Genomic DNA, 19,481 nt, shown 5'->3' with positions numbered 1-19,481 from the left:
TTAAATCTACTATTTTTCCACATTTAATGTATGCATATATATCAATAAAAATAATTGTTTTTATACAACAAACTTGTTTATTAATATTCTCCCAGATATCAATATTAGTGCTTAGCCAAAATGCATTTTTATGTATAAACAACTGACAGAATAACTTTCCTCTCATATTTTATTCCAATCATAATGTTAAAAACTCAACTAAGAACTTCGTAATTTCGATTAATGATTTTTACATAATTTACATGCTTCGTATTTTTTGAGTATTGGCAGAGAAGAAATTTCCTCTCTGGTATTAGTTTCTGCAGTCTTACAAGTTAAAATATAGTTACCAAATAATTATGTTCTATGAATATCCGAATATATAGAAAAAATAAAAGAACTGAATACCACTAACATTATATATATATATATATATATATATATATATATTATTATAATAACAACGTCCCTTTATTAAAAGAAGGTAATCCTTTTTATCAAAATATTTGCAATTATATTGAAGGGGTTATAGCCAGTAACAATTGACTTATAACCTACCATTGAATATATATTTTAATATATATTCTGAATATTCATTGTGTATATTTGTTTTCTAAAAAATATATTAATCATTGTCTCGAATTATGTGATTAAACATCTTTTTCTTAGTCTATATAGTAACTATTAAAAGGTTATAGAAATAAAAGTCAAACTTTTATTGTATTATTAAAATATAAGAAGCAAATAGAAAAATTTGTGTAATATCTTTCCTTTTACAGGAAAAGGCAAAATATACTCGTACTAAAATTATAATGGATTAACATAAAAGTAATAAGGAAGAATGTGAAGGAGACAACAATTTCAAATTCATTATATTTCATTCAAATTTTTGCCATATAAATAACGTTAGAAAGGATTAGAAAATATGAAAGCATTCCCACAAATTATTGTAAAAATTTGTCCATTTATTGCATTGATATATAGTATAGCTGTTATCATTCTAACAACGTATATTAATGAAAAGCTTACTCCAGTTTTCATCTTTTTTTGTGTTCAAGTATATCTAAATTGGTATTCGGTATATACTATAAGTCATAACGCAACAATTATGGAAGTTAAAACTATGGGAAAGAAGTTATTAATATATAATGAGGCAGAAGATAATGTTGAATACAAATATTGGTATTGCGAAAAATGTATTAATTATACATGCAAACCAACACAGCATTGTGTTTTTTGCAGGAAGTGCTTCCATTTTCGTGATCATCATTGTTTTTTCTTGGGTGCCTGTATATTAAGACAAAATATAGGTAATTTTATTCTATTTTGTTTTTATACATCTCTGACATGTATATATTCATTGTGTACTCTTGGGCCATACTTATATGACAATATTAATCGTGTAATAAGAACAGATACGGATTCCTTCAATATATTTTTGAATTTCTGTTTTCCTATTGCTCTTGTTAGATTATTGCATTCTAGAGAAAGTACTTACATACTACTTGTAATAATGTTTGACATATTAGTCTCTATCTTGTGTATTTGTTTGGTATATGCAACATGGAAATTGCATAGTTGTATGTCAGGTAAACAACGGTATGCAAATATATCAGGAAAACAAACTTTAAGAGAAATTTTTGGAAATTATGGTCTTTCAAATATTATTTTCCCATATAACGGTCTTATAGGGACTAGAGACCTTAATGGGAGATATGAATTAAAGCAAATATAATGCAAAATGGAAACACTTATTACAAAAACTAATTATTAAAATATGTTTATACATCTTTTCATGAATGTGTATACATACAATGAAATACACGTTTCTTATTTACTGTAAATTGTATTATATTGTAATAAATATCACATCTATTTAATACATTTACACATTTATACATTTGCACAAATCATACTGCACTCTTCATATAAATTTTCATAAATACAGTATCATGAAATAATTTTTTGTTATTACATTCACACATACAATAAAGATCATAACAAAAGCAATCAGAATTATTCATTTTATTTGGCTGTTTTCTAGATCATAAAAATAGGTAACAGTAATTTTTTGGCAATATACAATTTTTTTTGAAAATTATTAATAATGGAATTATCTTCTTATATATTATATAAGATCATATAAATTATTTTTATACTATTAAGAAGAATTTTTCTCTATAGAAATGCAGAGTAATCAGATACTGATCTTTTTACATAATTTCAGTTTATATTGAATTATTTTTTTATAAGACTATTGCCATAAAAAATGTTGTATCTAACTAAAGAATTTGCTTTATAATTCTGTATGTGTATGGTGTTGAGCTTTAAAGTCATTAGGGTGAATAAATACTCCTTCTGTTGTTACCCATTCAACATGAGGAGACCTAGCAGAATATTCACCCACTACTTCAGTCTGACCATTAATAGGATTACCATAAATTCTTCCACTTAATGCTAAGTATCTGTAGAATAAAAATATTTTTAATATTTCAAAAATTCTTTCTTATATACAGTCATAAAAATATGAAAAACTTACGTATCTGTATCTACATGATTTAACATAACAGGTTCATCTCTCTTCCAAAATTCAATCTGACATACTAAAAGCCAATTGTCGCCATTGTCACCTTCTCCCTTGTTGTCACCATAAGCAGATATTTCTTGTTTACCACTAAGTGGTGAACTAACACGATGTGAATGAAGATTCTTTTTTGTTGCTATATGTTCTAGTCTTATAATATCTCCACATTTGATCGGCGTTCTATTAAAAATTGTTGTAATTATTGTTAAAAGATAAATGATATATTACCATCTTAGATTCTTACCCTCTTGTACACTGTTTCTTTGTTCCTGCTTTTACAAGCCAATAAGAATTTCCATCTTCTTTTGCTGAAGTTCCTGTTACTGATTGTTGACCACTTCCACTTCCATACTTTATGTCGTGAGAATGTAATCTTACTTTATAATCCACATTCATTAATTTTAAAGTAGAACCACATGTCACATATTGTGTTCCTTTAGCTGTATATATACATATTCTCTTATTTATAAATTTTACAATAACTTTTCATAAGAACAATGTGCAATTAAATCACATAAATACTTTGTGTATAATATAATACAATTGTATGTAATACATTAAAATGAATAATATTTACAAAGACGCTTAGTTATAAAATTTTGATTAATATAAAAAAGGAAACAAAAGAAAATAGGTTAGCAGAAAGAAATATTAATGAATTTAACAAACTATTCTATAATAATAGTATAACTTAGAATAATAAATCTAAAAAATTTTTCAAAGTATAAGATATACTAATTTATTAACTTTATTTAAAATATTAGTAATATTTTGAAATATATGCCACTGTACTTGATTTTGACGTTTCAAAGAAAACACAATAAATATTAATATACCTTTTACAGAACTTGTCCAGAGTATAACTATCACAAATGAAATTACAAATGAGAAATAAATGAAATTTTCTTTCATTTTTAAAACAATAATGAAGTGCTCAATCTGCAAAGAAATAGATACCGAAAGTTCAATACACGCGTGTACATCTATGTTCGTGTTAACTTCCTATTGGTGTATGCTTAGACCATAAGGGTGTATGTAATGTGGCTAACGCAGTGGTTCTCAACCATTTTACAACCGTGAGTTATATATTTATAATTTATTAAATACTGACACAGGTGGAACATTGTCTATGAAAAAATATATATATTTGAAAATTATTAAAAAATAAAGAAAGAAAAGCAATATATAATACACAAAAAAAGAGGAAAAACTGCAATGCAAAAAAGTAATTTTAGAAATAAATGTACATTAAAATTACTTTATATTCATGTTTATTATGCAAATATTTTATAAAACAATACTTTCTATTCTTATTTTAAAGAATAGTAAAATTACTGGATAGTTCATAAATCTATGTAAAATAATTCATATGGAAAACATCTGTATTGTGCTAAAAATGCAATATCTTTGGAATTACGTTTTTATATTGGAATAACTTTTTACTAAAATTAATCATCTTTTATAAAATTGCATTTGAGAAAATGCAATAAATTGCAATTTAATATACAAATTTGAAAGCTAACTATTTTGTTACATACAGATCTTTCAATAATAGCACAATATTACTTCTTTTCATATAATAAAATGTCTTAATTATATTCCCTTAATTGGTATATATATATATATATATACATATACATATATCCCAATATCGTATAACATTTAGCATGAAAAATATTTTGTAAAAGTCATACAATTAATGCACAATGTCTATATTTGATTATAGAATGTTAGGAATGAAGTGCCATGAGCAGACATTCAAATCTGCTTTCTTATTTAAATAATTCTTATTTAATTGTACAAATGTATCAAGGAACTGTCCAAGCATTCTCAAAATACATTGTGTATTGTGGTTTAATGATCAATAATGAACACATGCCAATTAATACTCAACAACTTTTGGACGGGTTTTAACATAAACATATGCTGCTATTACAACAAATATTGCAGCAATGGTTGGTAACACAACTGTAAAAACACGCTGTTTGTTCTCTAGAAATTCCTTTTTCCTTTCTTTCTTCTGTTTATTTGTTTCTTTTGTCTTTCCTTTCAATTGACGCATCTTCTTGCTGTAAACAAAATATACATTAATGACACTTAGTAATGAAATAAACTCACCGTCTCTTTTGTAAATAAATCGATAATGAACTTTAATTCTAGAAGAATATTAATTAATTAAAGGTGCCAAAATATTCTTAAATAATTGCTAACGAAAATTAATGTATGTAACTTTTTATGACAATTCAATATCTGGAAAGTGTTACTAATCACAAATTGTAAATTTTTACGAATGGTATGTTTATTATTTTAGTCCTACTATCGAGTTTATTTCTCAAAGTATAAAATAACAAAGTAAACTAAGTATATTTCTGTTGCATATGTTTATGACAATTTTAAATGCTATTAACGTGCACTTCATAATAAACGAAAATAGTAAACTTGTACACTCTACTACGAATGGATAAACATACAAATTTTAAATACCTTCAATAATTAAAATAATAAAATATTTAAAAACTTCAAAAGCTCGTTTTAGTATTCTCAAGCAATCGAGAAAAGCAGATTTGCGTACATGACACGTAATAAAATAATGCTACCCTACCAATCGCAATTCCTGTCACTTCCGTATAGAGGTACTCAATTGAACTACGTTAATCAGTATAATTGATTCAAACCATACAACTTTATGCAACATATCCTTAATATACTTCTTCAATACATAAATACATGAAATCAAAAATATTTTATTAAAGAAAAGTTTTAAGTGGTAATCTAAGTATGAAAAATTTGTTCTTATATAGAACTACTCAAAACTTGTTAGAAAGAATGTAATCCTCAACTTATATTAAATATGGCTACCACATATAAAAATAAAGAGTTGCTCATGACACTGTAACTGTTATAAATTAATATGTTTTAAGCACTAAATTGATTTCTAAAATGGTTACTTTTGCTTAATTTTACCGCACAAAAGGACAGTTGGTATTTCTTACATAAGTATAAAAAGACACTAGAAATAGCACTTAGTAGGTTAGGGGATTCCAACAATATTGTATTATCACTAGTATACTATCTGATCTGGTATGATTCATTATATATGAATGAGATATAGAATTCTGCTATAAAAGAAAATAAATTGTTACTTCCGTTGCAGTTATCAAATGTGCAATATTAGAATGTAACATAAAATACTGATATAAAATTTTAATAAGTGCATATATAGTATTTTAAATAGCTTTATTAAAAAATAACATTGAGATTTCTGGGATTGAAGAAGAAATGATTAAACTTATACAAGGTATATAAAATATTTGTCTTACATTTTTAAAATGATTATCTGATGGAATAATTTATACATATATAACACCATATCTAACCACATTAATTAGCCATTTTTCGGAACTGACTTTATGGAATGAGTGCCTAATGTTGAGTATGTATGTAGAATAAACAAATAATTCGGATATTCATATTTCATTTACACTCAATAAGGTACAAAGATATTCGAGATTTCTTAGAAATATACCTCTCGTGAGAACTGATCAGATAAGGTTATATTATAGTTATCTCTTTCCCTATAATCCTATTCTATCCTTTTTTGTTTACATTATCTAGAGGGTATCTCGCGCATTTATCAGCTGCACCTGTCGTTAGTGTTCTTTATAACTTCTTTTTTTCATAATTCTAACAAGTATAATTTATGAAGTTGTACAAAAATTCTTAAATGTAATGTAAAATCTAAGATTAATAATTGTGTGTAGTTTATATATTACATTATTACAACATATATTACTAATAAATATAATAAATATATCCCTTTTAAGATTTTTAGAACATTCCATAATTATTCAGATAAAAGATATAAAACTCTCATAAATAATGGTTCCTGTATACTACACATTTTATTACAATAATAATAAAGAAGTACTGTATAAGTGCAAATTGCGTATGTGTCTTTTGCCTTCTCTAAGTCATGTTTTGTCACATGTCAATAGAAAATAGAACAAATCATTAGAATGTCATAGCATGAATAAATACGATTATAAAATTATAAACAATGTCAATATTAGTAATGAAAAGAAAGAATTAAATTATGATGAAACACAATATATGTTTTCAGATACAACAAAGTTAAAAAAAGAACAACCAAATCTAAACACCAGGAATTGCAAAATTTGTACTTCAATATCATGTAACAAGAATTGCTCAAAAGTGGTACAACAAGAACTGTTAAACAAGGGAGTTATGATACTTGAATCTGATAGCTTTATTTGTATAATATGTAATCGTAAAATTAAATCAATTCATAATATTGTTTCACATGTCAAAGGAATGACTCATAAGAATAAATTGAAAAGTCAAAATATTGACCAATCAAGTGCTAGTAATGTTGTTGCATTAACAACAAAAATGACTAAACTATCTATTAGTAATAGCAATCACTCTAATTTAAATACTTTTAATAATGATTCCATTATAACAGATATAGTGAGAGCACAAATCACAAATTTTTTATGTAAATCACCATTTGATAAACAGACACCAAAAAAATGCAAATCAAAAAAGAAATCTGTAACAGAACGTCTAAATAAAATGTACATTACAAGATATTTAGAAATTGAAGAAAAAATGTATAACGTTGAACAAAAATTAGAAAGTATTAAAATAAATTTGGAATTAATTATGCCATATGATAGAACATATTTGTATTGTTTAGCTTGCAATGAAAAAGTTTCAAAAGAATTATATGTGGTATATGAACATATATGTCTCCAAAGACATAGGATGCAAGTTAATCAAGTTAAAAAAGATATAAACTTTTATGAACTATCAAGGCAATACATAAAGAAACTATCAAACTCTTTATTAAAGTGTTATGCTTGTGAAAATCCTATTAGTAATAAAAGAGCCAGTATTAATTTACATATACAAAGCAGTATACATAAAAAAAGATATAAAGAAACAGCCAAAGTTATAGATGCCATTTTTGATTCTATATCACAAGATATCAAGAATTTGTGGTATAATATTCAGAGATTTTGTTGTGTTTTATGTAAAAAAAAGTTTGAATTTAAATTAGAATTTATAACACATATTAATACAAAACACAATCAAATTTTGAGCGATCAAATATTCGACTTTTGTATCCCATGTACTACATTATGGTTAAGTCAGGGAGACTCTTATACAGAACACTGTAATGATATATTGCATAAATATTTATTAAAAAGTCAAGATTTTATGATTGATGATTTTCCTGATGATATGAAAAGAATGTTAACACAAATTGATGAGGTTTCTGATATTTTATTCCAACAAACACAAGCTTTATTGAATGACAATATATCACAGGAAGTGAAACAATCTCTAGAAAATAGCGTGAAATTATATTTCCCAACTGTTAAAGGGTTTATATTTGGTTCAAGAGTTACTGGACTTGGATTTCCAAATAGTGACATAGACATATATCTTGATTGCGGTAAGTATGTATTTTAAGAGTATAAAGATTTTATTAAATTTCAAGTATCATTTATTATATTGCTATATACATAGAAAATACATATGGTCAGGACACTTTACATGACAATCAGGACAATGACACTTCAGCACAAACGCATTTTATGTTGATTAAAAAAATTTTACAAGAACAAAAAGGAGAATGGGAAATAAAACAAATAGTGGAAAAAGCAAAAGTTCCTATAATAAAATTAATATACAAACGAAATGGTTTACATTGTGATGTTTCTATCACAAACGGTCTTCCTGTTGAGAATTCTAAACTAATAAGGTAATGTGTTTCACTTTTTATTAATTTAATACATAAGTAGACCAGCATGTTTATTCAATGTTATGTATATATTAAATAATTTTCAGGTCTTTCAATAATGCATATTTACCCTGCAGAAAACTAATATTGGTAATAAAAAAATGGTTCTCCTACATTAACTTACCTGAAAAACACGGCTTAACGAATTATGCTCTTGCTTGGCTTGTTATATTCTACTTACAAAGAAAATCTTATTTAGAAAGTGTTGCAGAATTAATACAAGAGAAAAATGAATCTCAACTCATATGTGGTAAAATATATCATTACCAACAAAATAAATCTTGTTTTTGTTACTTATAGTTACTTGATTTGAAATTTTATTTCAGGATGGGAAACTGGTGTTGCACAACCAAAAAATAATAATAAATCTGAACAGTCAATTTCAACATTGTTAATGGGTTTTTTTCAGTTTTATACAAATTTTGATTATCAGCATTACATTATTTGTCCACTTATGGGTCAACCTATAGCTAAACGAGCTTTTGTGGAGACAAACGTGCTGCCTAAAGAAATGAAACATTACACCAAACATCTGAGAACCTCAAAAAATCCTGAGTATTTCCGTATTGATTCTCCATTGTGCGTACAAGATCCTTTTGAATTATCTTATAATTTAACAAAGGCCGTGACGAATATTACCTTAAGGTATTTCAAGCAATATTGTCAAGAAAGTTTATGTATATTACATTCTCTGACAAAGTGATTTTACCTACATCAACTACTATTAATTTTACGATTGACATAATTTTTATACTACCTCTATCGACGAATAGAAATAGTCGATAAAACAATATTCAGGAAATTTAATGCAAGACATTAATATATTTTTTTATAATTTTATTAATATATAGTATATTTTTGTATGTAATTCTATAATTAGTATATATTTCATATAATGATCATATATATATTTGATATATACATATAATATATATTGTTTTATATATAACAGTTGGTAGCACAATATGACATAATCAAAGAAAGTATCAAAATATTAGGTTTCTTGAAAGATTGTTAATAGTTATAGCACTTTAAAAATGGTAATAAAATAAAATATATATATATTGACAATATATATATTCTTGACAATGTATATATATATATATATATATATTGTCAAGAAATAGGTCTAGGAATAGGAATACGTATTGTCAAGAATATATATATATATTTATTTTAATATTATATATTTATATTTTTTATTTAAAGTGCTATAACTATTAATCTTTCGAGGAACCTAATATTTCGATATTTCCTTTGATTATGTCATATTGTGCTACTAATTGTTATTTTTCTTATGATATTGTATGCTCAAAAATATATAAGATTATTTTTTACTTTTATTATGTAAAGATAATCAATATCGAGTGTTGATTTAATTTTAGGCGATGATACTTATTTTATATTTTTCATCAACTATGTTTATTATATACGATTTTTAGAATGTAAAAATCAAACTATCGTTATCAAAATAATTATGTATTTTGGATTATTAAAATTGTTCCACAAAATATTTGTAGCTTTTTAATATTTTTTCATTTTAATTATGTATTACAAGTATTTATATTTTACTCATTTTTTATTACTATCATTTTCTATGATATCTTGTTTCCATATATATTCTTTGCTGTATCCATTTTTAGGTACACATGATTTTATGCAAGTAAATACTGCTAAAATACCCCAGTCAATACATTTTAATGGATTTCCAAGATCTAAGAAGTTTAATAATTGAGGCATAATCTACAATTAATAATCTTGTTAGTCATATATGCAATTTTTGATCACAAAATAATATATTTTTTATTTCACCTGAAACTCAAATTGCCTCTCTCCATTACATTCTGAACACCTTGGTATGTTATCAATTTTGCTTTCTCCTGAAATGTACAAAATATTGCCACCTCTATCATATCTGCAAACATATAAAATTTGCTATATTTAAAACTCTTTTTTTATAAAGCAAAAGAAGTTATATAAGAAATTTGAACCTTAATATTTGATGCGGATATTTATCAACAGTTGAAAGAAATGTAGAAAATAATTTATCTTCCTTTTCATTAACCATATTTAGCAATTCATTTGGCATGTCTTCATTTTGAAAAATTCCTGCTTCACCTTTTTGAACCATTGCTTCATACTTTTTAATTTCTTCTTCTTCTTCTTCTTCTTCTTCTTTAATTGAATCATCTGTATCTTTTTTATCTTCTCTTTCAATCACTATTTCATATTCATTTAACAAGATTTCAGGTTTCCTTATTATTTTTTTATTACTACCACAAATTTCCTTATGTCCATGTTTCCAATCATATATTTGATGTGCACGACAACAATAATTTACAGTTTTACATTTAGAACAATGGCTAGGTGCTAATATTCCACAAATATAACATGTTTTTACCCACTTGTTTACACCTAAAATTATTCAAGCTGTTTTTTATTGTTGTAATCATTTATACAATAAATTTACTAATTCTTGAAAATACATACTAATATCAGTTCTCCAATCACTCTGCTCTATAGGAGGTTCAGATGGATAAAATTCATTTAACTTTGGTAACTGAGAACGAAATACTTTCAAATTTCCATTTTTATTCAGTTTCGAGCATTCTACGTTTCTACACATAAAGACAAAGATCGTTCTATGAAAAGCATCTTCACTATCTTCGTACGGTGCATAAATTTGACATAAAAAGATACAAGGTTCTTTACAATATTCGCATTGAAGAATTTTTTCTCCGGGTATATTTTTTAAGTCAAGCCATGCTGGTTTACCACCGACTTTACTTGGAAAAAATTTGCTTTCTAATTGCCAAGATTCGCATTTCTCCACAAAACCTAAATCTAATGTCATTTCCTGAATAATGTTTATTCAACTTATTTTTATTATAAAAGTATACAGCTTAATGTGACGTGTGCTCGCAACTATATACGTGTTAATTTATCTTTTTATTGGTTTAAAGTGTACCATGTAACACTACAAAATGTTACTATAAATTAGTAATATTTAGTTTTGTTTATTATAAGCAAAGTTATAAGTTAGTATGAATCATAATATTATATATTATATAAAAAAAGTAATTCTTTAAAGATTTTTATTAAACTTTTTAACAGGGTAATTTTATTGAAAATTCTATAAAATATTTCACTAAATTTATTATTTATTATTTATTATTTATTATTATTTTTTTTATATATATTATATTAAGAAAATATTTTATAAAATAAAATCTCGCGATGTTACGTTAAACTAACTATTTTTATGGATGTAGCTTTTCTATGCTATTATATGTATACTGTGTTTGTGTGATGATATTGGTAACTGATGGTTGTTATTTAGGTTAGTCGTCTAAACGTAATATTTAATTCGCGAGTTATTTTATTGCGATTTTTGAGAAATGACGTCAATTTTTGAAAGTTTACAATCTGCAACATGTGTATGGTTTGGAATAGGCAATAAACGGAATGTAATAGTGTCTATGGTCGCCGGAACTCTGGTAAACATCAAAGTTTACATTATTCTACATAAAACTGACACAGTACATAACAATATATATTTATTTTATTTATATATAAATTAGACAATATAACAAGACATATATAAAATAAGACAATATAACAAGATAATTATTATGTCCCGCAATTTCAGTTTTTTGTAGGGTGGTGGTTTATAATCGATGCTAATGCCAAGTACCCTAGTGAAATGTCAAAAGCATATTATGTATGTGGAGTATTTGGGACTATATCTTTATTCATGTAAGTTAATGTTTAAGTTTATTATATTTTGTACGATAATGTATAATAATTGAAAATTATGACTTCAGGATAAATTCTGTAACAAATGCACAAATGGGAAGTGATACACTCAGTGGTGGTTATCTTGGAGCTAGAGGTGCAAGAGGTTGGTTATTTGTTGGATTTGTTATGGGATTTGCTGCAGTTATTGCAGCTTGTTGGATCTTATTTGCAGATTTTGTAGCTGCAGGTTGGTATGATATTATTAATGATATGATTTTTATCATCTTAATTCTATTAATTTGATCTTTTAGGAGCTCAGCACCATTGGCCTGGTGTAGGTCTCTTTTTACAAAATGTATTTATTTTTTTGGGATCTCTGACCTATAAATTTGGAAGAATAGAAGAGCTATAAGGTTACCTAATATTTGTACGTTATAAATGTTTTTTTATATTTGTGCAGAAGTTTCTAGTTCTACTGGATTTCAAAGTGGAGTACTTTATATCAAAGAACAAATAATTACATATTGTATTGTGAATGAATTGTAAAGTTGTATAACTCTTTTTGTTTTTATTTACACATAAGTAGTTATTTATATGCTTTCTCACATTGCTTATTCATTATGAATTGTCACAAATTTAAATAATTATGTGTATAATATAATACAAGTTATGCAGTTACATAGGAATAGTTTGTTTAATAATGTAACAACTTTTTTTGTTATAATTTTTTTTATTATAAAATGTAGGATAAACAGCTGAACTAAAATTTGATAACATTTTTGTTTTTAATAAATGTCTATATACAAATATTGTGTTTGTGTGTTTGTAAACATGGATATAATTTACAATAAATTTTGCATTTATTGTTATAGTATTGGATGACTGAAAATTTAATATTATACATTGATTTTTTAAATAAATTATAGTTTAAGGTAATTTTTTATTCATCATCCCCTTTTATTTTTCTCATTATAACTACAATTAAAAAACCAATTGCAAATAAACAAATTAAAAACAATGACAAATTTTTTTACACGAGGTTTTTTGAAATTACATAGTTTTATTATAACAGTGGGGAAGGAATAACAGGTTATTGGTTTTGATTTGCCAACGCGGACCAATATGAACGTTTTCTTCCATCTTATTTTACCAATCCCGTTGTGCCACACAAACACATGGTTCTTGTTCAGTTTGACGAAACAGTACGAGGTGTACGTTGTTTTTCTTGTTTTAAACAACTTAAAACGTACGCAGACCTATGTCCAATGGTTTAAGGATTGTAGTACTTTTGTCGGCAGACTAACGTTTTTAGAATAAAAAGAAAAAGTGAGTAATGCTGTTTGAAATTATTTCTCAGTTTTCTGGATAGCATAACCAAGTTTGACAATCTTATGAAAATCCTCGTGCAATTAGAAGTACTATCTTTTGTACGGTTAAAAGTGTCTTTTAAGAATGAACATCAGTTTTTAGACAAATTTCTTGTGTATTGTTTCATAGATATTTATTTCTAGTTATAAAATATATAGCACAATTTCGTGTTCTTATTGCAATATGTAACTTAAGTCATCTTTCAAATATTGTGCTATTGAATGCTATGATTTGTCTTTATATAATTCTTTTATTAAATAAATTAATTTAGCTTCTATATTTTTCTGTTTAAAATCCTCTTAAATGTGAAATAATTAGCTAACAATGTTTAGTAAATTAACACATGTAATAAATATTTTTTTATAAATTACATTTAAATGTACCACAGATTGTGAATTTATGTATATAGCAATATAACGATTTATATATGTATTCTTATCTGTTTTAAATTATAGATGAAACCAGATAAACTAAATATGTTTATTATTTGGTTGCTATTGATTACTATTGTATCTTTTATTGACTATAGTAATGGGGTTGCGGTTATGAGCATTGATATGGGTAGCGAGTCAATGAAAGTTGCTATTGTTTCAGTAAGTAAATCCATATTATTGAACTTTCAATAAATTTTGTTATTTACAAGTTTCATTAATATTATTAATTAATGATTTACCTAGCCTGGTGTTCCTATGGAAATAGCTTTAAATAAGGAGTCAAAAAGGAAGACACCAGTTACAATTGCATTTAGAAATGGAGAAAGAAGTTTTGGAGAAGATGCCCAAGTAGTGGGAATCAGATCACCTCAAAACAGTTTTTCTTATATTCTAGATCTTTTAGGAAAAAGTATAGATAATCCTATGGTAGAGCTTTATAAGAAAAGATTTCCATATTATCATATTATATCTGATGATGAGCGTAAAACAATTGCATTTAGACTGGATGAAAATACCACATATACCCCAGAAGAATTGCTTGCACAAATTTTGCATAAAGGAAAAGAATTTGCAGAAAATTCAGCTGGTCAAAAGATCACTGAAGCAGTAATAACTGTTCCAGGGTTCTTTAATCAAATTGAAAGAAGAGCCCTTATGCAAGCAGCTGATCTTGCAGGAATCAAAGTTTTGCAGCTTATTAATGATTATACTGCAGTTGCGTTAAATTATGGAATTTTCCGTAGTAAAGAGATAAATGACACTGCACATTATGTAATGTTCTATGACATGGGAGCTAGTAGTACAACTGCAACAATTGTCAGTTATCAGAATGTGAAAACAAAGGAAAAAGGATTTGTTGAAACTAATCCACATGTTACTATTTTGGGTGTGGGTTATGATCGTATTTTGGGAGGGCTAGAGGTGCAAATTAGATTACAACACCATTTGGCAAAAGAATTTGATGCTCTAAACAAAACAACAAGCTCTGTATTTAGCAATTCAAGAGCAATGGCAAAACTTTTTAAGGAAGCTGGCCGTGTTAAGAATGTATTAAGTGCAAATACTGATCATTTTGCTCAAATTGAAGGATTAATAGAGGAACACGACTTTAGATTGCAAGTTACCAGAGACAAACTAGAAGAACTTTGTGCTGATTTATTTGAGCGAGTAGCAAATCCTATTAAGATTGCTTTAAAAACATCAGGTATATTGAAATACATTAATAAATAAGACGCCAGGTATATTGAAATAAATTAAGTTAAAATATGTTTATTATATTATCATAAATTAATGTAAATCTTATAGGTTTAACAATGGATGTTATATCTCAAGTTGTATTAGTGGGAGCTGCGACCAGAATGCCAAAAATACAAGAGCATCTAAGTCAGTATCTAACAGTTGAATTGTCTAAAAACATCAACACAGATGAGGCAGCTGCATTAGGTGCAGTATATAAAGCTGCAGATCTTAGTAAAGGGTTTAAAGTAAAGAAATTTGTTACTAAAGATGCTGTACTGTTTCCTATACATATTGTCTTTGATAGAACAGTTGATAATAGAGTGAAACAAGTAAGCTTCCACATTATACATTATTATCTTTTAATTTTTGTTAAAGGTAGGTATATTATTTAAATGTATATGGTTCTTTTAGGTAAAAAAATCATTATTTAGCAAAATGAATCCTTATCCACAGAAGAAAATTATCACATTTAATAAATACACAGAAAATTTCCAATTTCATATCAATTATGCTGAATTAGATTACTTATCACCTAATGAAATAGCGTATGTATATTTAATATTTCTTCTTTAAAGTATATTAATAGTTATATTTATTACTATAATCTTTTAATTTTAGTGTTATTGGTAATTTCAATTTGTCTACTATAACTTTATCTGGTATAAATGAAGCACTAGATAAACATGCTAAAGATGGAGCAGAAAGTAAAGGGATTAAAGCACATTTTGCCATGGATGAAAGTGGCATACTTAATTTGGTGAATGTAGAATTAGTATCAGAAAAATCAAGTTCAGCTCCAGATGAAGAAGAGGGTACTTTTTCAATACTTGGCTCAACTATTAGTAAACTATTTGCAGGTTTGTTTAAAATGCATTGCAAAAGATGTTATAATTTTTTTTTCCTTTTGTTTGTTCTTTTCCTTTTGATAAATGTTTGTAGTAAAGAATTGTAATTAAGAAAATCATTAGGAAGATTTTTTAAAAATATAGAACTATTTTTTGCAAGCATTTATGAAATATTAGATGATGTGGAAGAAAGTCAAAGTACACTTTAAAAATAAGTGTAAATTGTCAAATGTATTGTAACTTTACAAGATTATTGAAAAGAAGTGTAATTACATTTGACATAACTTTCTCGTCAATGTGAATGAAGTATTGCGATAAATATGTATAATTAAAAAATGTAGGGTCAGAAGACAAAGATGGAAAAACAGAGGAATCATTAAAAGAAGATACAAAGCCAGTTCATGAGGAACCTGAATACTCTGATCTAAAAAAAGAGCCAGAAGATAAAACAAAAAAGAAAAATGAGAGTACAGTTGCTGAGGATAAAACAGTAAATAAAACTGAGAAAGTAGAAAAAGAGAAAGAAAAAAAGCCCACGATTATAACGATTAAAGAACCTATCAAAGCAGATGAAATCAAGTTAGGATCACAGATACTTTCTGGAGACAAACTTGTTGAATCTCGAGAGAAGTAAGTATAATAGCCAATTAGATAATAATTTCATGTAAAATATTTATTGTATATAATTTAACTTGAATACCATATATGGCTATTTTAGATTGCATCGTTTAGACGTGTATGATTTCGAGAAAACAAAACGTGAAACAGCTTTAAATAATTTGGAAACATTTATAATTGATGCTCAACAAAAATTAGAATCTGAAGAATATGCAGCTGCTGCTACTTCTCAAGAAGCAGAAAACATACTTAAAGCATGTTCTGAGATTTCTGAGTGGCTATATGAAGATGGATTCAGTGTAACTGCTGAAATATATGAGGAAAAATTGTCACAACTCCAGAAACTTACTAATGATGTATATGAACGCGTATATGAACATAGAGAACGCCCAGAAGTACTAAAAGGCATGACTTCTATGTTAAATGGAAGTACAACGTTTTTAAATAATATGCGCAATTTAAGTTTATCAAGTGAAATCTTTACTCAAGTTGAGATAGAAACATTAGAGAAAGTAATTAATGAAACTCAGGTAAATTATTTAATTATATCTTGTTATAAATTTATTGAATAATTGATCGTATAATTATTTCCATTTATAGGAATACTATGATACAATTATCAAATCGTTTGCTGAGACAGCTTTATACGAAACAGTGAAATATAAAGTTCGTGATATTGCAAATAAAATGGCATTGCTTGATAGAGAAGTGAAATATCTCATAAATAAGGCAAAAATATGGAGACCAAAGCAAGAATCTGCTACAAATCATACAGAGAGCACAAATGAGAATGCAACAAATACGAAAGAAGGACCGGAATCTGAACCTGTTCTTAAATCAACAGCTGATTCTGAAACGGAAAATTTTCAGAGCGAAGATGCGTCTGAAAACAGAAAAGTGCAAAATGAAAAATCATTACATCCAGAAGAACCAACAGATTCATCAAAGGATAACGAACCTGAGATGATTCATGAAAATACTCAAGAAGGAATACATCAAGAACTTTAAAAAAGGATTTATTTTAAAGTGTGTGATTCTTATTATTGGCCGATCGCATCTCGGTTAATACGTTACATAATTGACTAGATTTTATTATATGCAAGCTGGTGGATCCATGCAAGGAAGATGTCACTCATTAGATAGAACATCGATAGAGAAATTGTAATAACACTTTAGTAGTGATTTTGTACGGAAACTGCAGAAAATTAAAAAAAATGCATCATTTCGGGGAACTTGTTGAAAAGTTACTTTCTCTTTGATTTCGATGATTTTGGAATATGTCGTAAAGTTCAACATTTTGAATAGCTTTTTTCTACACATGTAATCAGCAATTGGTCTTAGTTTTTGAGTTATACGTAAAAATATCCCACCGCTTCCCCTTAGTTCTCAAGTTGGGTTGAATTAGTACTATTATTAGTCCCCTTAACGATATTAATATAAACAATGCTGGATTAATATTATTACTGATCCAATCCACATTGAAAACTAAGGCGGTGAAATATTTTTGCATATAACTTCAAAACTAAGACCGACCGTCGGTTGTAAGTATAGGAAAAGTTCAAAATATTGAATTTTACAACATATTTCAAAATAATTGAAATCAGAGAAAAAGTAGGTTTTCAACAAATTCAACCCCGAAATGGTGTATTTTTTCAAATTTCCTGCGGTTTCCGCGCAAAACCACTAGTTTTGTTAGATTTTTCTATCGATGCTCTATCTAATGAACGATATCCTGTTTATGGGGATCCATCACCTTGCATATAATGAAATTTAGTCAGATAATTTGTTATGTTAGAACAGATTTACGAGTGCATTTAAAAACTAAAATCAGATACGAAAAATTATGTGTTATTGTGGCTGAATGAATTATTTTGCGAATGTGAATACTAAATGTCATTTTAGTTAATTTCGTATATTTGTATAAGACTAAATATGGAACATGTAATTCGTTTCAAAACTATAAAAAAAGATAGCCGACCATCATATAAAAAATCATAAATGAATTTGTTTTCTTAAGTGCCAAGTAGTAACAGGTTTGAATAATAATAGTTTTAAATGATCATTATCAAAGAGCATTACACTTACTAAACGAATAAATTACCAGTATGAAGTCATTATTTACAAATGACATCGCTTTACATATTTGGTCGGATTTCGTCTATGTGAATATATTTAATTGTGATACTTGATACTATATTCTTAGATATGCTCTATGCTGTAGCTTAAAACTGATTTTCTACAAGCATCTACAACAAGCATTATAATTACATATACATACATATGGGACAACATCTTTACTAAAAAAAATTCAATTCTTTTTTACTCATTTTTTTTTACATTCCTGATTATTAATCCTCGTTACAAAACGCCTAACCTTACAGCACCTTATACGTGCCACACTATATCTATAGTATAATTCCTTTTATAGTGCAACTATATATTTTATTTTGTTATAATCAAACGTATGCAGTTTGTTATAACGCCAATTAAACTAAGCGAGGTAAAACTACATCTAACAATATTATTTGTTTAAAGGGAGTTGCAATTTGTGTGTAAAATAACTTGTTTTTTTATGAATTTGTTGCAAATTGATTAGAACCATTCCAAATGAATCTAATTGTAATTTAAATTTATAAATTATATTATTTATTATTTTGGGCGAATAAAGGAGTCTATAAGGTATTACCAAAGGAGGGCAAAATTAATATTACTTTCAGTTAATACATCGTCAAATTTGATAATTGTAAGAAAATATAGATACACAAAGTCTTCCTACAATCATATGTCGAATAAAATAAATTATAATTGTTTATTTATTTTTATATATTATGGCAACTAGTATTATTAAT

The 19,481-nt window shown here is 26.5% G+C and overlaps 6 protein-coding genes across 17 annotated transcripts; 4 read left to right on the top strand and 2 right to left on the bottom strand.

Moving 5' to 3' along the window:
• The first annotated feature begins 302 nt into the window (after positions 1–302).
• LOC105666911 (palmitoyltransferase ZDHHC22) lies at positions 303–1,823 on the top strand. Of its 2 annotated transcripts, none has more exons than XM_012319484.3 (2): positions 303–463; positions 759–1,823. In XM_012319484.3, exon 2 carries the CDS (start codon positions 905–907, stop codon positions 1,712–1,714), a length of 810 nt encoding a protein of 269 aa, XP_012174874.1. In that variant the 5' UTR covers positions 303–463; positions 759–904; the 3' UTR covers positions 1,715–1,823. The 2 variants fall into 2 exon arrangements, with proteins under 2 accessions (XP_012174874.1, XP_012174875.1); XM_012319485.3 differs by lacking the exon at positions 303–463 and adding an exon at positions 503–670.
• Positions 1,229–3,596, bottom strand: LOC100648585 (stromal cell-derived factor 2-like protein 1). Its single transcript, XM_012319483.3, has 4 exons — positions 3,400–3,596; positions 2,808–3,003; positions 2,519–2,743; positions 1,229–2,444 (listed from the first exon to the last, which is right to left on the bottom strand). Exons 1-4 carry the CDS (start codon positions 3,473–3,475, stop codon positions 2,276–2,278), a joined length of 666 nt encoding a protein of 221 aa, XP_012174873.1. The 5' UTR covers positions 3,476–3,596; the 3' UTR covers positions 1,229–2,275.
• A 1,866-nt stretch (positions 3,597–5,462) lies between these two features.
• On the top strand, positions 5,463–9,706 carry LOC100642526. 5 transcript variants are annotated; one of them, XM_048409598.1, is made up of 6 exons: positions 5,463–5,644; positions 5,718–5,861; positions 6,684–8,042; positions 8,117–8,351; positions 8,438–8,640; positions 8,717–9,706. In XM_048409598.1, the coding sequence occupies exons 2-6, from the start codon at positions 5,843–5,845 to the stop codon at positions 9,091–9,093; spliced, it is 2,193 nt and encodes a 730-aa protein (XP_048265555.1). In that variant the 5' UTR covers positions 5,463–5,644; positions 5,718–5,842; the 3' UTR covers positions 9,094–9,706. The 5 variants fall into 5 exon arrangements, with proteins under 5 accessions (XP_048265555.1, XP_048265554.1, XP_048265556.1 ...); XM_048409597.1 differs by having other exon boundaries at positions 5,463–5,861; XM_048409599.1 differs by lacking the exons at positions 5,463–5,644; positions 5,718–5,861 and adding an exon at positions 5,868–5,996.
• Positions 9,707–9,848: 142 nt separating this feature from the next.
• LOC100642409 (programmed cell death protein 2) lies at positions 9,849–11,245 on the bottom strand. Of its 2 annotated transcripts, XM_048409613.1 has the most exons (5): positions 11,103–11,245; positions 10,881–11,008; positions 10,382–10,805; positions 10,203–10,305; positions 9,849–10,133 (listed from the first exon to the last, which is right to left on the bottom strand). In XM_048409613.1, the coding sequence occupies exons 1-5, from the start codon at positions 11,111–11,113 to the stop codon at positions 9,963–9,965; spliced, it is 837 nt and encodes a 278-aa protein (XP_048265570.1). In that variant the 5' UTR covers positions 11,114–11,245; the 3' UTR covers positions 9,849–9,962. The 2 variants fall into 2 exon arrangements, with proteins under 2 accessions (XP_048265570.1, XP_003398163.2); XM_003398115.4 differs by having other exon boundaries at positions 10,881–11,244.
• On the top strand, positions 10,838–12,935 carry LOC100642646 (transmembrane protein 50A). Of its 5 annotated transcripts, none has more exons than XM_048409619.1 (5): positions 10,996–11,132; positions 11,731–11,929; positions 12,040–12,146; positions 12,215–12,375; positions 12,440–12,935. In XM_048409619.1, the coding sequence occupies exons 2-5, from the start codon at positions 11,789–11,791 to the stop codon at positions 12,538–12,540; spliced, it is 510 nt and encodes a 169-aa protein (XP_048265576.1). In that variant the 5' UTR covers positions 10,996–11,132; positions 11,731–11,788; the 3' UTR covers positions 12,541–12,935. The 5 variants fall into 5 exon arrangements, with proteins under 5 accessions (XP_048265577.1, XP_048265576.1, XP_012167808.1 ...); XM_012312418.3 differs by lacking the exon at positions 10,996–11,132 and adding an exon at positions 11,291–11,428; XM_012312419.3 differs by lacking the exon at positions 10,996–11,132 and adding an exon at positions 11,375–11,505 and having other exon boundaries at positions 11,731–11,887.
• Positions 12,936–13,289: 354 nt separating this feature from the next.
• Positions 13,290–19,314, top strand: LOC100642850 (hypoxia up-regulated protein 1). 2 transcript variants are annotated; one of them, XM_048409596.1, is made up of 9 exons: positions 13,290–13,454; positions 13,952–14,089; positions 14,174–15,134; positions 15,236–15,498; positions 15,581–15,714; positions 15,788–15,981; positions 16,356–16,644; positions 16,733–17,162; positions 17,233–19,314. In XM_048409596.1, the coding sequence occupies exons 2-9, from the start codon at positions 13,952–13,954 to the stop codon at positions 17,638–17,640; spliced, it is 2,817 nt and encodes a 938-aa protein (XP_048265553.1). In that variant the 5' UTR covers positions 13,290–13,454; the 3' UTR covers positions 17,641–19,314. The 2 variants fall into 2 exon arrangements, with proteins under 2 accessions (XP_048265553.1, XP_003398167.3); XM_003398119.4 differs by having other exon boundaries at positions 13,291–13,454; positions 15,788–16,026.
• Positions 19,315–19,481: the final 167 nt, after the last annotated feature.

This window comes from Bombus terrestris, chromosome 10, assembly GCF_910591885.1.
Source record: "Bombus terrestris chromosome 10, iyBomTerr1.2, whole genome shotgun sequence".
Lineage (NCBI taxonomy): Eukaryota > Metazoa > Arthropoda > Insecta > Hymenoptera > Apidae > Bombus > Bombus terrestris.
This window is presented reverse-complemented; position numbering and strand designations above follow the sequence as displayed.

Coding starts and splice junctions, on each gene's coding strand:
- LOC105666911 (XM_012319484.3), top strand. CDS start 905: ATGAAAGCATTCCCACAAATTATTGTAAAAATTTGTCCATTTATTGCA.
- LOC100642646 (XM_048409619.1), top strand. CDS start 11,789: ATGACGTCAATTTTTGAAAGTTTACAATCTGCAACATGTGTATGGTTT. Junction 11,930..12,039: donor TTCTACATAAAACTGACACA/GTACATAACAAT, acceptor CCGCAATTTCAG/TTTTTTGTAGGGTGGTGGTT. Junction 12,147..12,214: donor GGGACTATATCTTTATTCAT/GTAAGTTAATGT, acceptor TTATGACTTCAG/GATAAATTCTGTAACAAATG.
- LOC100648585 (XM_012319483.3), bottom strand. CDS start 3,475: ATGAAAGAAAATTTCATTTATTTCTCATTTGTAATTTCATTTGTGATA. Junction 2,744..2,807: donor AAGAAACAGTGTACAAGAGG/GTAAGAATCTAA, acceptor AATTTTTAATAG/AACGCCGATCAAATGTGGAG. Junction 2,445..2,518: donor AATCATGTAGATACAGATAC/GTAAGTTTTTCA, acceptor TTTATTCTACAG/ATACTTAGCATTAAGTGGAA.
- LOC100642850 (XM_003398119.4), top strand. CDS start 13,952: ATGAAACCAGATAAACTAAATATGTTTATTATTTGGTTGCTATTGATT. Junction 15,135..15,235: donor GATTGCTTTAAAAACATCAG/GTATATTGAAAT, acceptor TAAATCTTATAG/GTTTAACAATGGATGTTATA. Junction 16,645..16,732: donor CTTGTTGAATCTCGAGAGAA/GTAAGTATAATA, acceptor TGGCTATTTTAG/ATTGCATCGTTTAGACGTGT.
- LOC100642409 (XM_003398115.4), bottom strand. CDS start 11,244: ATGACATTAGATTTAGGTTTTGTGGAGAAATGCGAATCTTGGCAATTA. Junction 10,306..10,381: donor TATCCGCATCAAATATTAAG/GTTCAAATTTCT, acceptor ATATGTTTGCAG/ATATGATAGAGGTGGCAATA. Junction 10,134..10,202: donor AGAGGCAATTTGAGTTTCAG/GTGAAATAAAAA, acceptor TATTAATTGTAG/ATTATGCCTCAATTATTAAA.
- LOC100642526 (XM_020864919.2), top strand. CDS start 6,443: ATGGTTCCTGTATACTACACATTTTATTACAATAATAATAAAGAAGTA. Junction 8,352..8,437: donor GAGAATTCTAAACTAATAAG/GTAATGTGTTTC, acceptor AATAATTTTCAG/GTCTTTCAATAATGCATATT. Junction 8,641..8,716: donor TGAATCTCAACTCATATGTG/GTAAAATATATC, acceptor ATTTTATTTCAG/GATGGGAAACTGGTGTTGCA.